Source organism: Epinephelus moara, chromosome 2 (genome assembly GCF_006386435.1).
Source record: "Epinephelus moara isolate mb chromosome 2, YSFRI_EMoa_1.0, whole genome shotgun sequence".
Classification (NCBI taxonomy): Eukaryota; Metazoa; Chordata; class Actinopteri; order Perciformes; family Serranidae; genus Epinephelus; species Epinephelus moara.
In genome coordinates this window covers 16,219,382-16,236,228 of record NC_065507.1, presented here as the reverse complement: position 1 = coordinate 16,236,228, position 16,847 = coordinate 16,219,382, and the positions used below count along the sequence as shown (strand labels likewise).

Sequence of the window (16,847 nt, the reverse complement as noted above, 5' to 3'; positions counted from 1 at the left end):
CTACAGGCCATGTAGTCTCTGATCTCCTATACTGTCAAACATCCTGCCACATTCTATGCTTCAACTCAAAACATACCTGCTATTTCTGCACCATTTACTCTGTGGTTGTGTACCCCTCTAGTCGTGTACCCCTCTCTCTATGACGCTATCCCTTCCCTTGAAACACATAAACAACTTCGAGGCATTAACATATAGGGAACCACAGCTACTGCATAGTGTGCAAAAGAGTTAGGGATGAAGTGTGTATGTGTGAGTGTATGGAAATACGTGAGCAGAGAGTAAACTGGCTCTTTGGTGTGGGCCTTGAGGGAGGCAGTGAGTGTGAGGGTGTGTGCGCACGAGAGTGTGTGTGTGTGTGTGTGTGTGTGTCAGGAAGAGATTGAGTGTTTTAATTAAGGTGCAGACAGATGCTGCAGAGAGGAGTAAAAACAGCCAGAAGGGACCCAAGACAGCAGGATACATCCCCCTGTCACACACTCACACACACACACAGGCAGGCACACACACCTCCTGTTGCTCTTACATGGCAAATGAGCTCCTTTCTTAGTAAATGTGTATAACCTCCCGCACCAATACACACATCAACACACTCATACATCAAATTACCTGTGCGTTCCACCGTGTGTGTTCTCCGTCCAGTTGCGATATGAGCTGCTGGGCAGCAGTGATAGTGTCCTGGGCTTTCGTCACCTCAGCCTCCAACTTAGCTGCCTCTGTGGTATGACACTGAAACCTGAGGGAAAGGGTAAGGCGGAGGAAAAGAAATCAGTAAGTAGCTAAGTGTGTTTGATGTGGGATCATTGGAGATTTCTAAGACTGACATTCTGATATTTGTTTAATCTACCAAAGACAGATTAAATAGATCGAGAAGATAAAATAATTTCTCTGAAGTTTAAAACATTTGTAGCTCCTTTAATGCCGTTGAAAGTAGAATACAAATCTGTACATATGCCATTAAATTTGACAGACATTGCAATGTGAAGTAAGGTGAAGTGAGGTGAGGTGAGGTGAGGTGAGGTGAAGTGAAGTGAAGTGAAGTGAGGTGAGGTGAGACGAGGTGCCAAGAGACTACAGAGGGAGAAGGGTGGAGAGGAGAAGAACGGCTGAAGCAATGGTGGTATGAACAGGGATAGATAAAAAGATAACTGGCAGAACCTACAGTTGGAGAAAGCAAAGGTTGAAGATGCTGGAGGAAAGAGCAACAGCGAGAGCAGAAGAGCTCGGTCACACCTGCAGTGTGAAGTCCACCTTTGTTGACCTATGACCTGATAAGAAGTGAGACTGGCCAATGTCCAGCCAGAAGAGGGTGGAAAAGACCTCACCTTCAGGCATTATTGATTGTTTGTATGCTTGCTTATATAACGCCATGGTGGAAGAATACAGGCAGCAGAGAAGGAGGGATGCTGTATGGCTGGCAGTAAGTGAAAGGAAGGGCAAATACAAAAAAGTTTTATTTATTTTCTTGTGGGATGCTGTTGTTAGCCTGCTAGCCAAGCATACTTGCTTTTCACAGCAGCTTGAAAGTTAGTCTCAATTTGCCAGTTCTGGGGTCTCATTTATAAAACAGTGAGCAGGATCCATACTAAAAGTGTACATGCGGACAAAAGCAGGAAATGGCTTGCATCAAAGCATACTCTGATTTATGAAACCGTGTGTACGCCTGCCAGTGTGCAATTTCCTTTTATAAATCCCAAATCAATTTGGAATTGTCTGCGCTTGGATCAGCCTCATATCCCGCCCTCTACATGCTCACATTCAATCACACATGGTCAGTGCAAAGCACCTCATGAATGTCGAGTGTCACCGCAGTGTTTAAGTGTTTACATCATCAGACTGATTGTTTCACAGCTTGCCAAAAATGATCACGATAATCACTGGTATCCCCGACCCTGATACTGAACTTGAAAATTCAAGCTTGACAAGTGTACACTATTTAGTTATTCATTTATTTAAGTTTGTTATGGCAATCTTGGTCTGCATTATGATAAGGACTCATAGTGAGGATATAGAGTTTAATAATTGTGCGAGAGCTGTCATGGGCTTAATTTAAAGACTTTGTCAATTTACACAGCCCATTTGTGCATCTGGTAAAGATGTACATAAGGTGACTGGAAAATGCAGTGTGTGTGGCAGCCACTGCCCAAAGTGATGTTCACTGCAGCAATTTTACACACAAAAAATTAAAACTACCCTAAAACTGAAACAAAAATCATACTCGGTGATACATATTTACCATATTAGAAGATAGTACTGAACATTGTTGACACTCTGCCTTGCAATAATTTAATGCTATTTCATGTGCGCATTTCAACAGCTGTGGAGTGCTCCAGCAGACCTCTAGTCTCAGCAACACACAGTCTGGCCCTCTCCTCCGTGCTCTGGGTGTGGGGAATATGATAGTGAGGCAGAGCTGATGAAATAATGAGCAGAATTCAATCTGAGATTTGAGTTGGCTTATTATTTTTACGACTTATAAAGGTGGTTATGGAATAGTTATGGCTCACTAGCACAAATAAATTGGCCGGATTGTATATTCATTATAAAGTGGATCTATAAGTAACGTGTGATATGAGGTGAAATTGAATGTGTGAGAGGAAGCATTATACGTATAATGCTTCCTCTCACACATTTAATCTCCACAACCTGGCTTCTATTCGCAACCTCACCATCTGCAACCCCATTTTACTGTCTCCAAAATGTTTATACGCACGGGTCAGAGGTTCCCTATAGGTGCGCACATTGTCCTTTCAAGTTTGTTTTTATACATCACAACTGTTGCATGGTAAGCGGCACACGCCTCTTTCAGGCTTTGTTTTGTGTGTCCGCAACAGTTATAAATGAGACGCCTGGTCTTGCCATGCCAAAAAACAAATAAGTTCTCTTCTTGTCCCTGCTATTTTCTTTTCTGTTTTCATCAACTTGAAGTCAGGGCTGGTCATGATGGAATGATGGAAGAATTCAAATTATGATTTTTTACAAAAACATTGCAAGGGTAATTTATGACAAGGCTGCAACCATTAGATTTTGTGACAGGTGAAAAACATTGGAAATGGAAGGATCAAAGGCTGGAAGAATAGAGGGAATGATGCAGGGAGGCATACTTCTCTTTCAACTCGTTGACTCTGGCTCCAACAGAGTTGAGCTGGTCCTCCAGCTTGTTCTTCCTACTCTCTGTCTTCCTCAGGTTTCTGGACACACACACGAAAACACAGAAATATATTGCGCATGTCAATATTTGATGTGCATACGAGAGTATGAGTATGAGCTGGCAGATGAAGATCAAGAACACAAGTTTACTTACAAGCTTGTAATCTTTATGAAATTAGCTAAATTGGACATTTCTCTGCCAAAAACTGCAGCTTAAAACAGCTTATGGTCATGTATGGTTGTGTTCAAGAAATCAATCAAAATCAATTACTTTCTTGATCTTGCTATTTTTCTATAGATACATAAAACTTAAATAGAGGGGGCAAAAAATACAACTGAGGGGACTAAGCCCCCTTAAGACTCCTCCTGGCGCCAGGCCCAGTGTGTGTGTGTGTGTGTGTGTGTGTGTGTGTATTCCTACTCCAGTAGTCCGGCCTGCTCTCTCTCCAGTGGCTCAATCTTTTCCTGGACATGGGAATATTGGACGTTGGCTTTGACCCAGGCAGCCAAGGGAGCAGCTGCTGCACTTGCACGCTTTGCGTTCTGACCATAATAACAACAGCATCACAAGTCAGACACAACTCAGTAGAGACAGCAGCCACAATACCATCTTCAGCCAACAACAACAACAACAACAAAAAAAACCCCACAAATCTAATTCGTATTCTGCCATTATGGCTAGCTTACCTTGGGATCGAAGGAGGCTTTGTTCCTGTTGAGCAGCTCTTCCACACTCTGGCGAATTTCAGGGGTGATGTTCCTCACCTCAAATGTAACTATGTCCTCCCTCACACCACGCTTAGCCAAAAAGCTGCAGAAAAAAGGAGAAAAAACAAGAAAAAGAGAGAGGAATAGACATGATCAGGTGACAAATAAAACAGTGAAAGAAGAGACAAACAGAAAAAATGTGTGTCAGAGTTTGATGTTATATGTCATGGCAATAAAGTGAAGTCAAGAAGTAAATTAGAGAGGGAAAAAAAATAAAGTGATTTTTTTATCCAGAAAATGAGGAAGTTAGTGTTAATTCAAGCCTAAAATTATGAGACTTAAACTTTTTTCATCTCTAATTAAGCGCAAACTGTTGAAATTTATTCTCTTTGTTACTCATGAAGAGCCCCCCCCCCTCACACAGACACACACACACACACATACACACACACACACACATACACACACGTCACCCTCACTCACTCTCTTTGTTACTCGCAGTGCTCAGAGTGGAGTCTGCTCACCCAATTAACACGAGTCATTAGCAGGGCAGAATGATTTTTGTCTGTCTGATCCCCTCTAAAGGTGCCAAGGGCGAGATGAGTGACTTGTACCAAAAGCTAAATTTAAATCAACATTGAAACACAAAAGAATTGCATAGACATCTGTTTTCATTTCTTTTCGGCCATGAGAATAATTTGTGGAAAATATACATGTTTGAATGAGATGACAAATTGCAATATTTTGTCTTGATAACAGCTGAAACATGAACAGTTTTTGGTATTTTTCTGATTAAAATAAACTTTTTAAAAAACCCACACCTCCTTCTTTCCATCCTTTCCTAGCTGTGCAAAACCTTTCATCCTCTTCCTCCTCTATCCCCACCCATCCCTTCACACCCCCATCACCTCTTCACACCTCTTTTTGGTAACCCAAAAGGTGTTGAAGATCGTCAGTTTAATTACTCCCAACGGCGCAACTTTCTCCTTATCTATCTATCATCCTTCTTTTTCGCCCCCCTGTCCTGTCTATCCTTTTACACACTCTTCCAATCTCTTCCCCCCTCTCACCTCTTCATGCTGACCCAGGAGGTGTCGAAGATGCCCATCAGTCTCAGTACCCCCTCCAGGATGTCTCTGATGACATCAGGGGGCATGCGGAGAGAACGGATCTCAGACAGAGCTTCAGGCTTGATGTTTCCAACTGCACGCTTTGCTTCATCTACCAAGGGCTAGAGGGCAGCCACAGCAAGACGGGGGAGGGGAACAGAGGTAAAGAAAGGATAAGTACTGCAGGAATGGCAAGTATGGAGACGGTAATGGGCAGTTTTATGTATATATATTTCTAGAAACTGACATGTAATGTTAAACTGACTGCACAAGTCAAACTTACCTGCACTTCCCTCAGCTCATTATCTATTTTGCCCTTTCTCTCTTCAATCTTGGACACCTCTTGAGCCATCTTCGCTTTTATCTTTTCCATTTCTGTCTTCTGGTCACTGGCATTCTGAACAACCAAAGAGATGATGGGATATTTATAATGTTGGAAAATACAGATTTCAAATGTTCCAAATTCTGAAACAGGAGAATATTATGTACCATATTTTTAATCTGCTTTTTACCAAGTAAACTTGAACCCTTGACCTTGAGATGCGGCAACGTCAAAGTGTCTTAACAATCTTTGAAAATGTAAATCTCTCCCTGACGCAAGCAGTCATCCCCCCCTGCCTGAAAACAGCCACTATAATTCCAGTGCCAAAGAAGTCACCCACAGTCAGCCTAAATGATTACTGCCCTGTCGCCCTCACACCTGTAATCATGAAGTGCTTCAAGAGACTGGTTCTTCAGCACATCAAAGGCTGCCTTTGCCTCAGCCCTCTTCTGTACTGTCTCTACACCTACGACTGCAGTTCAGCCCACAAGGACAACATCATTGTTAGATTTGCTGACGATACCACAGTGGTTGGACTAATCTCAGAGGGGGACGAGTCAGTCTACAGAGAGGACGTTAAGAGGTTAACAGCTTGGTGTTCAGCAAACAATCTGGCACTGAACATCACAAAAACAAAAGAGATCATCCTGGACATCCGGAGGCACAAAACAGAACCCGCCCCCCTCTACATTAATGCTGAGCGTGTAGAGAGGGTCCACACATTCAGGTTTTTGGGTGTCCTCATCTCTGCTGACCTCTCATGGAATAACAGCATCACAGCTGTTACCAAGAAGGCCCAGCAGAGACTACACTTCCTGAGGGTCCTCAGGAAGAACAACCTTGACACCAAACTGATGAGGACCTTTTACCACTCATGCATTGAGCACAGAACATCATCAAGGACAGATCACATCCAGGTTCTAACATGTTTGACCTGTTGCCCTCTGGCAGGCGCTACAGGTGCATCAAGGCACGCACTAATAGACTAAAAAACAGTTTTTTCCCCAGAGCCATAACCACCCTGAACTCTCACATGCACTGACACTGCACTCCCTCCTACTGACCATGACACGTGTGCAATATATTTTTAACTTGCAGCATATTTTAAACTGTCTATGTGAATGATGTCTGTATGTATGATGTGATGTATGAAGTGATGGGTATTATTTATTGCATTTGTACTGTGTATTGTTTATACATGCTGGCACTTTAAAGGAGTAGCTCTCCTATCTCGTTATACAGGAATGCATAATGACAATAAAGACTATTCTATTCTTAATAAGTCTCCTTTTCAGTACTTCAGTTCTGAGATGCGTCAGACATACAGCCCAGTCCTCCTCTGAGTAAAGATGAAAGATTTGGTTTCGGAACAACTAGAATAAGACATTGATGAGGATGAGTGTTTGGCAGCATCATTTTCCAACACTTCTCTCTCTCCTTTCTATCCTCAGAATCTATCCATCTTATCACATCTCACCCAAAGCTAAACTCTTTATTGACCGTCTCCCCATCCCTCCAGTTCTCGCCCTGTCAAGCCTTGACCCCTTCCTCTATTTCCCTTATTCTCTCTCTCCAAATGTAATTTTTTTGTCCTCCTCCACTGCGTCCTACTCTCACTGTTTCCATCTGTCTCAAGCCACTATCACTCTTCCATCTAGTTTGTTTCCACTCTTCATCTTTTTGTCCAAGTCCTCCTCCTCTTTTCCCTCCCGTTGTCTCCATCTCTACAGGAGACATAGCTGCTGCAGCCTAAAGGGACGAGTCTAGTCGTTAATTATCACTCTGCAAACTGACTTTGCTGACAGTTTTTTTCCTTCTCTTGTTTCTCCTTTCTTCTCTCTCCCTCCTTCACTCCGTCTCACTCAAGACACAGAGTCCCCACAGAGAGAAAGACAGAGGGATATCATAACTAATGAACAGGGTTCAGCTTGCTTTTTCCCCTCCACACATCTATCTATGCACCCATCCATCCTCCAGACAGAGCCAGCGACAGGAAATGGAAACATGGATACAAGGAGATAGAAAGCACTGGATGAGGAGTCACCGAACAAACAAATGCTCATAGGCACACAAACTAAACAAATAGCGTCTTCACAGCAGGGGAGACACAGTCATGGGAAATCCAGAAAAAGTTGCTTGTATAACACAATGCAGAAGAGAAGAGAAGAGAAGAGAAGAGAAGAGAAGAGAAGAGAAGCGGGCTAACAGCGAGGAGGGCCCCAGCGAGAGTTCAGAGGAGGATAGATATAACTTGGAGGAGACATGAAACCCTGCAGGACCTCGGTCCCGCCTGCCACTGAGTGTCAAAGTTACACACACGGACACACACACAGTCACAAACATACATACACACACACACACAAGCACACACACCTGCATGGAAGTGGTGATTTCCTGCAGGGCAGAATCTGCCTCCTGTTGTTTAGTCTTCAGCAACGCACTCTGCTCTGCAGCCCGTCTCTTCAACTCATCCACCAATGCTTTGGCTTCGTTCAGTTTAGACACACCTGCCTGCAGAGACAAGTCAGACATGAAATGTGAGCGACATGAAAAATGACTCCGACAAGAGACAAAAAAAAAAAAAGAAGAAAGTTTTAACATTGCTCTTAATGGGCAAGTGGCCACTTACGGACAGATGGGCCTTTATCCTTGAAGCCTTTATTTTTTTATGATTGCTAGACACATTCAGTGATTAACTCAAGACAGACTGTTGTACATTGAAATCAAAGTTTATCAGAGTCTATCCAAATTGGTTAGAAATAAATATTCTCCTGCTATCGTTTGCCAATATCAGCCTGGCATCGCCACACTTATTCAAATGTTTGGAATCTCTCAGCTCCATGTTTGATTTCTGGGAGGGTTATAGACGGGCGCACACCAAAATGCCTCTGGATGCAATTGGAAAGGCTTACAACCAGTCAGGGGGGCAGTGCTTGGTCCGTTTTCAAGCAGGAATAAAATGGCAGCCTGTTTACAAACTCTCTCAAATTTCAGCTAAACAGTACACTAAAATGTGTTTCTGAAAACATTTGAGGCAGGGAATAGGCAATGCAGGAACAGAATCTTGATTCATCTTTGATCAGCACTGACTTTTTGACAATTTAATTTGATGTGTTGCACTGGATGGAGCAAACTGGACGCAATTACAACCAATCTGAGCATCAAAATACGTGATGTGTGACTTTTTGAATCTGGACCGGTGACGCTCCTCTGCCAATCACTGTATCAAACCCGCCCCATAATATATGAAGAGTTGTGATTTGCACAAGGCGGGCCAGGCCAGTTGGAAATCTGTCTGAACGGGAGGGGGACTAGACACATCTACCGGGGCAAATGAAACACGAGCTTGCAGATTCATCTGGTTCCCAGGCTTTGCTAATATATGGGATTTTGCCAACATGCTACATGTACACAGTGCTGATAACTGTTTTTGTTTATTTCTATTTAAACATTTAACCAGTCTTAAAATGAACATACTTTTACTTTTATATTTTGAAGTACACAAAAACTTTTCTTTTGTCTTTAGATGACTGCTAAGTGAATTTGTGTGGACAAAAAAAATCAAACAAACAAATTGAGTGAGTATTTTTCCATGCATGCATCTTGGTCCTTTGTGCACATGGACCTTGTAATTAATCTGCTGTTGTACCTGCAGGTGCTGTTGTCTCGTTGTGAGCTGGCTCTGCTTCCGGCTAAATATTGCAGTGTAAACATGCAGAAAGGCCATGTACTGGCTGGGTGTTGCACCATGTTCTCTGCATGACTCATGGACCATCAGGAACAAACGGCACAAGTCTCCCTGACCAGACCCTGCTGGGAGCGGAGGATGAGGAAGACTGTGAGCACAAACTGGTTTAAATTTAGGAGGTCACTTTCATAACATAAAGCACAGTCCAACACAGCTAGAAACAATGTTAATTAGCTTCTGAGTTACTTACAAATCAGATAACGATGAAGAAAAAACAGCTGTAGTTTGAAAATGCAAAATGTATGGTTAAATTACCTCTCTGTCAGTGGTAGAAATGTTTGTCTGTATATCTGTTAACTACTTTATACACTGAATCTTGTCAAAAAAAGCAATTTTCAGATAAGACTATATTCAAAGAAGAGCAGTACAATTACAGGATATGGCAGGGATGCCCTACAAAAAAAACATCATCTTTATTATAAATAACACAGTCACACAATTCAAAAAGGTTATTCAATCAAAACAGGTCATTTTCTAAACAATTTTAATTTGCTGTGTACATGTACTCCTACCTGAGCTTTTCCCCTTTGTGGCCTTTTCTCTGTCATTCTCCTCTCCTCCTCCTTCTGTCTTTGACAGCAGCAGCTCAGGAATCTGACATGGTGCAGGTTTACACACAAGATGTGAAAGTTAGATAGAAAGCATTGACACTTATCTCACCCGCATTTAAAAATAATGCGTCAAGTGTCCAATTTAAATTTTAGCTACCACAAATTTGCATCTTAAGCCCTGCAGTGATAGGGTCAATACTGAATATGACTCCACTGGATACTTGTAAACCATACAAGTATGTATGAGGCTATGCCAGAATAAGTGTTGGCTCAACAGAGATACTATCAGAGTCTGGGCTGCACTGTCTTTTCAATGTTTCTGGGCATACAGTAGGTAAATCTCCATCCTCAACACTGTCAGTGGGATTCATTGATTTGAAATACTGGTGTATATCAGGAATTGCTGATGCAATATCTGACTTTGATGTTGTCACTGTACACCATCCTCCTCTGACCTTCTTCATGCTGCTCTCAGACCATCCCTCCATCCACTGGACAGAACACTTGCGGTAAAAAGCTGGGTTGCTCTCACAGTTGATGGTGAAGTTAGAGTTGGAGCAGTCCATGATCAGAACAATGTGAAGGTTTTGCTGGATTCCTAAGTAGGCGTGATGCAAGAAAGTAGCACAACAGTCAGGGAATAAAAACAGTGGAGAGCTTAATCATAAAATGTTGTTTTGAGACAGCAAATGAGGGGAACCAGAGGCAGTAAGTTTTTGTGACACTGATGTTGTCCCTTTTAGCTTCTACCTCTCTGATAGAGTTGGATAGTGGGGGTGATCAAGGAGTAGGGGGTATACTTTGACAATAATAGAGCTACTGATTGTACTCTTTAGCAGCAACCTCAACTTCAGTCACACTGAGCCATTTTTACAGTCAACACACCACTGCACAGCAGGGAAGCACAGGAACAGGGTCTGATACAATCACAGCAGAGTTAAAACAATCAGTGAAAAGAAATGGCACGTGATGTAGACTTTTACAGTGAGAAGAAGGTCGGACTACCACATACATCAGATAGATGGGAACAGACCAAAACTAAAGACCATCGGATGACACTAGCCATACCGTCAATCTGTGACTTAAAACAAATGTGGGCTGTGGGCGTTAAGTAGGGCAGGCCAATGGCCCCTTCCCCTTCCAATTCCGGTGCCCTTAATCAAAGCAAATCCATCTTCGAGCTTGACCTTCATTGTGATCTCAACTACACACACGTGAAGTTTCGTGACTGCATTTTGCACAGTTGTGACGCTATCGCAGTGTCAAAGTCTTTCCACAGACATATAAACACTTGGCAAAGTACTCAAAACCACTTCTGTGGTAGTTCCTGCAACAATAGGTGTCTCCAGGACCACACTGTGCCGTGATGACACAGAGGGACTGTGCTGTTGATAAGTATACAGTACTTACTGTGAGAAAAATAGTTGTAGAGTGGTCCAGTAAATCCATCCTGGGAAGCAGCATCTTTGAGGGGGGAAAGAAGAGGCTCCAGTTCTTCTGGGGTGTACAGACCTGGAACTTCACCTGAAACATAACACACAAAGAAATGATTATAGAGTGTCTTTACACAGTATCAACTCTCAGAAGAAACTGAATACAAGTCAGTAGGGCCAGGACACATTAAAAAACTGCAAGCTATGATTGCTGCAGCATAGCTTTTACTATAATTACAAGTACAAGGTTCATATTTAAATGTAGACTATACTCACAAACAAGGGCTGCAACATGAGTTTGTCTGTATTTCCTTGATTACAGACAGTAAGAGGTAACCTCTTGAGATCGAAAAAAGTGTTCTCATGAAAATGGAAGAAAGGGAAAGCATACAAACACAATACACACCTGATGACAGCAGGCTGTTGACCATTTCTAAGAAAGCTGAGTGAACAAACTGATAGTCTTCCAACAGCAGAACCACCTGCTGGCCCTCCAGACCTGCAAGCTGCATCACCTACACACAGTATTAATACACAAACATAATACATTTATAAAGATTCAAATAAACACAGCACACCACAGGTATACTGACAGCAAAAATCCTTTTCACAAACTACCTATGCATCTGTGCTTCAATTGCTTAAAAACACCTGACAGAATCATGGTAGGAAGATGATTAAAAAGCTTGATAGCACAATCCAATTATCTCATCTGCATGCTGCAAAAATTAGTTAGCTCGGCACAATGTGAACCAGTTAAGCCAATAAAAAAGCCAAACCACTCTTACCGTCTTGAGATCATTGCTGAAATGCTTAAGACTATAACCACGGGAGATTTTAGGCGTGAACAATGTGTATCCATGCATGTGTGACACCAGGCATGTGGCTGTGTGACGACCCACTCCACTGCGACCTGCCAGAAGCAGAGAGCCACCGGGTCGGCTCAGGACTCGATCCACCCGGGACACAAAGTCACACACTTCCCAGAATAGGAGAAGATCCAGCTCCCTGTTATCACGGCTGTACTGAGCTGCTCCCTAGAGCCAGGAGAGGGAGGAACACACACAGGTGAGGAGCTGTGCGCCAGACATTTTAGACAAATTCGAAAAAATGAAGTTAGAAAACAAAGACAAAGAAACACAACCACATGAATGAGACAAAAAGGTAAAGCTGCAATATCACAATGTGAAAATACATCATTACAGATGAAAGCAAAGTTCATTGTATGAATGTTGTAGCAAAGCAGCAAAAGGTAAAACTTGGCTATACTTAAGTACACTGTTTTTAGTTACATATGTAGTATGCTTGCATACTTAATCCAACAAGCTACCCACACAACACTCCAGACAACAGTTCCTCTTAGTGTACCTTCTGTATGACTTGTTTTAGGTCAGCAGAATCCAGACGTCCCAGTTGTTTACCATGAGCAGGTAGAGACTGGCCTGGAGCCATTACAGCCCCTTCAGAGGCTCCCCATGTCACATAGAAACCATCTGCACACAGGGGAAGCATTACACACTGTTAGTAAAACACCTGCACATGTGCACATCAAATTACTTTCACTAGAGGCTGTCAACAGAGGTAAGACAAAATACACAGCACTGTGATGGAAAGCACTATCACAGAAATGAACTAATATGAGTCACCTACATATGAAAATTAGTAGGATCTGTGTCTGAACGTTCAACCTGGCAACAGGCATTTTGATCTGTTTTCAAATCCCACAGCTAACACACCAGATGTTTTAGAAAAGCAGGCAGGTGTTTGTTGTGCAGGCGGACTGCACTTTTGGCCATAATTTGGAAGAGGGATTTTTCACTCAGGTTACAAAGTACCAGCCTTTAGCTGATGCTCTCTCACAGGTTAGATATATGCAGTAAGGATGTGAGATAACATATTTTTGCCGATATCCGATAGGCCAATATTTTCCAACTCGTTTGGCCTGCTTGCCAATGCCAATACCGATATATGCACATATTTTTTCCACCTAATTGCAGAGAACATTAGGTCTCCTCTGTAGTGAAATTAACATACTATTATGCCTACTCTTATGTTAATGGCCTACTGGCAGATGCAGACATGCACATAAGACAACTACCACAATTCAGGCTACATTTAAAATATGCCATAATAACATTTTCATGCAAAACTGTAAAATTAATCCTACTTTAATGTCATGATGGTGCTCTCCCTTAGACACTTCTGACAATAGTCAGTTGTGACTACAACCACAACAAATTTGACCTATTTTAACTAATTAAAGCCTCATCTCATCAGCTTGTCATATTGGCAGAAACGTTCATTTCGGGAAAATGCCAATATTTCATTTTAAAGCCTTTATCTACAGATACCGATAACATGCTGATAGTATCATGCATCCCTAAAATGCAGACTGCTTATGTTTATTTCCAGCAGTCTAGGCAATTCCTAGAAGGGAAAGCAGATGACATGGATGTTCAAGAAAAAAGCTATCACACTTGCAAGTTACTGCTCTGTCTCTGCAATCATTGCCAGATGCCCCATTCTGGGATATTGCAATTTCGTGACTCTTAGTCACTGAGCACTAGCGTTATAAGTATGCTACTCCAATGTTGTGTTTAAACATTTGGTAAGTTAGTTCTTGGTATGACATTGTAGCTAGAAACACGCCTTGGATGTGCTGATGTGATGAAAAGAATTCGTCCTTTATGCTTCTGCCTCTCTGATGTCTTTAGTCTCACTGCCAGCACTGGAAGTCTTCGTTTAGCAGTTTCAAGGGCTTTGGTTATAGATATGTCATTGTATTTATTCAGCAGCCAGGGTCTGCTCTTGATCATTACACCTCTTCAAGTTAAGCCAGCTTCTTTGAATGCTTTCTTTTTATGGGCTTCCAATATAAGTTTACATGAAGAAAACTGGCTATGTATAGTTTGCTCTTGGTTTGTTGTGCTGATTATTACCAAGCATTGCATACATTTGCATTACGAAATATCTTTATACATAAGGGGGGTGGGATCTTCTATCCTCTATTCTAATTCCTCTTAGGGGACCTCCCGTACAGTGCAGGCAATACTAGACATCATTAGCTCCACCAGGCGTATGCTTGGAGAGGAACACGAGTTCAGTCATGTGTGTGATTATCTCGCTGTTCGCAGCTTATCTCACATACTGTTGGAGCTATCAGCCTAATATTTTTTGTGTACGCTTATGACTTTATGCTCAGCGCTCTCTCTCAATATTGTTTCCAGTAGGGACAACATACGTTTTTATTGGCAAATTTTTGTTGGCATTTTCTCTTTGAAATTGACACTGCATCTCTGTTTAGGAATTGTTCCTATCTAGATATGCACACCCAGGTAAGACAACACAGTCTCTCAACCCTGGTTACACCTTGATAATGTAGCCTGCATACTGTCTCCCCTTCATTCCACTGCTGTCATTCATACACACTAGACACACAGCCTGCCCTGTACTCCCTGTTCCTCACACACATTCCCCCAGACAGACAGAGATCTGCACCCTGAGTGCACTTCTAGTTTCGATATGACTTGATTCTTGTATGACTTTGTTCCTTTTTATCTCACACCAGGACTTGGCAGGCAAGTGTAGCATTGGAGTCTTGCCAGATCCAACCAGGATTTAAATACACCTGCAAACATTTTACCCCTACAATAACCAAATACTTAAAATGTTATTAGCTGTAGATGGTGCTATATTCTTGAACATTGTTAAGCACATTAATTTTGTTTATATTCCAAGTGGTTTGAAGAAGTCAAACCAGCTGAAAAAAGGAACCAATTCATTAATGTCATGCTGTTTTAGAATAAGCAAACAGACCATTAGCTGAAAAGCTGCCATTAATGCAGAGCTGACAAAAGAACAGAGCTAATCAAATAATGCTTTCAATCAGGCATGAGTGGCAACCTGAAAACGTTGGCATGAATTGCATCAATGCTTAATCCCTTATGGAACAGCTGTTTTGTATGTGTGATGTGAACGGAGGTGTATGTCAGTGAGAATTGAGCGATCTCATACCAGCCATGTTGTCGAGAGCGTCAGAGCCCCAGTCTCCCCGTATGATGGAGGAGAGGATGTTGTCAAAGGTGTGAAGGTCTTTGGAGGAAACTAGCCGGTCTCTGAACAGCCTCCTGGCCTCACATGCTACCACCTCCAACACACTGTCTGTCACATTAGATTGAGCTAAAAAGGAATACATGACACACACACACACACACACACACACACACACATTAATACCAATAGGATATCCGCAGCCATCCACCTGCTTTCATTCACACACAAGATGAGATCTGTTGATTTTGCTAGAAATTTGTTTACTGATACAACATTCAGCGCAAAGACTGACTAAAACACTCAGTGATTCATCTGCAAATATATTTTTTTTCTTTCTCTTTTCATTTATTTCACACTCACACTGTAACACATGCAATGACTATTTAGTGGTCTGTCCATATCTGTCATAGTTGTGTAATTTTCATAAAGGGTAGACACAGACACAACCACAGTATTTACACTGTGACTCAGGCCTCAGCATGAGTCAAAGGGCTGTTTTTGGTTAGATCAGGCATGACAAAAGCACCTCCCAGGGTAAGACTAAATTTACCAAATTCCCCCAAGAATCAGCAAAGTGCTGCGAGCTAAAAAGAGAGCGCCACAGGGACAGACCGGAATCGAGGTCTCATAGGCCACTGGTCTGTCACATTATATTGAAAGAGCTGAAGAAGGAAGTCAAATAGAGATACTGTTGACCCTCCAGGGTTTTCCAAGCATATTAAATTTTAAAGACCACTAAGGAAAAGAAAACACTTGCAGTGCCAAGTTGTCATGTGAGACATTTTCTATGCCTATGGCTTTCAAATGATTTCTGTGCCCAAAACCCACCATGGTAGTGATCATGGAAACAGAGCCAATGAAGACAGTAAAGTCTGACAAATCCTGGAATTTTTGAGGGAGGAACTGATATTGATAATTGACAGCATAAAAAATCTGTCAACAAAATTAGATTTTTAATAAAAACACTTAACATTCCTATGTTAATGCAGCACTGTTTCTAAATGACCTCAAACATATCTTATCTTTGGCATTTTCATAATGTCATTTTGTGTTACTTACTGGCTGGCATATCCTTTGATACTGTTAAATCTGTGATAAGTTTAAATTGGTTGATGATATCAGCCATTCGAATATCAGCTACTCCAATGTATCGCTCAGCATACATGACCTCCTTATCATTTGATATAGGTAAATACACACAATAATGCTTGGTCTTGGGTAGAAGTTCAAAGTTAAGACTATCTCCATTAAATATAACAATACAAAATGTAACTTAAAGACAAAAACTAAACCTGCAAAAGTAATTTTTTAAACACATATAGGTAGTGTGAACAAGATGTGACCACGGCAATGACTTATCATGACGATCATAAGTGCTATATCGTAGGCTCAACTGGACTTGCTTGAGTTTCTTGATGACGTTTTGCCTCTCATCCAAGAAGCTTCTTCAGTTCTAAATGACTGGTGCGGAGTCACAGGCTTTAAACTCTGTGTGGGTGTGAACCCTTGCAGAGTGGTTGGGGTCACATGTTAGCTCTGAGTTTTAGAGTCATTAAGGTCACAATATGAGTTGACCAACATGGCCATCTTGTGTGTCATTGGGGTTAGATGGGTCTAGGTGAGAATGGGGAAGGGATCCCAAGACTGCATTGTAGGTGGGTGACAAGTGGTGTTGTAGGCCACCTCCTCTGTAAAATGGCGGTACCAGTTTGATGTGGATGGCTTCTTCTACACCTCTTTTAAACCTTATGTCTTCTTCTTCCAAGATGAGAATGT

The 16,847-nt window shown here is 41.9% G+C and overlaps 1 protein-coding gene across 3 annotated transcripts in view; it reads right to left on the bottom strand.

The window, feature by feature from the left end:
• LOC126405259 (cytoplasmic dynein 2 heavy chain 1) overlaps window positions 1-16,847 on the bottom strand; it is a 145,615-nt gene that overhangs the window by 90,717 nt on the left and 38,051 nt on the right. For 2 of the 3 annotated variants that reach the window (XM_050068912.1, XM_050068929.1), the window contains exons 52-66: window positions 15,033-15,197; window positions 12,387-12,511; window positions 11,807-12,055; window positions 11,425-11,533; window positions 10,996-11,109; window positions 10,041-10,183; window positions 9,547-9,628; window positions 8,936-9,099; window positions 7,660-7,797; window positions 5,248-5,361; window positions 4,926-5,086; window positions 3,835-3,958; window positions 3,569-3,690; window positions 3,102-3,188; window positions 607-733 (exon numbers count right to left, since the gene is read on the bottom strand). In XM_050068912.1, coding sequence (XP_049924869.1) covers window positions 607-733; window positions 3,102-3,188; window positions 3,569-3,690; window positions 3,835-3,958; window positions 4,926-5,086; window positions 5,248-5,361; window positions 7,660-7,797; window positions 8,936-9,099; window positions 9,547-9,628; window positions 10,041-10,183; window positions 10,996-11,109; window positions 11,425-11,533; window positions 11,807-12,055; window positions 12,387-12,511; window positions 15,033-15,197 — 2,024 coding nt within the window. The remainder of the gene's footprint in view (window positions 1-606; window positions 734-3,101; window positions 3,189-3,568; window positions 3,691-3,834; window positions 3,959-4,925; window positions 5,087-5,247; window positions 5,362-7,659; window positions 7,798-8,935; window positions 9,100-9,546; window positions 9,629-10,040; window positions 10,184-10,995; window positions 11,110-11,424; window positions 11,534-11,806; window positions 12,056-12,386; window positions 12,512-15,032; window positions 15,198-16,847) is intronic. The other variant, XM_050068921.1, reaches the window with a different exon arrangement.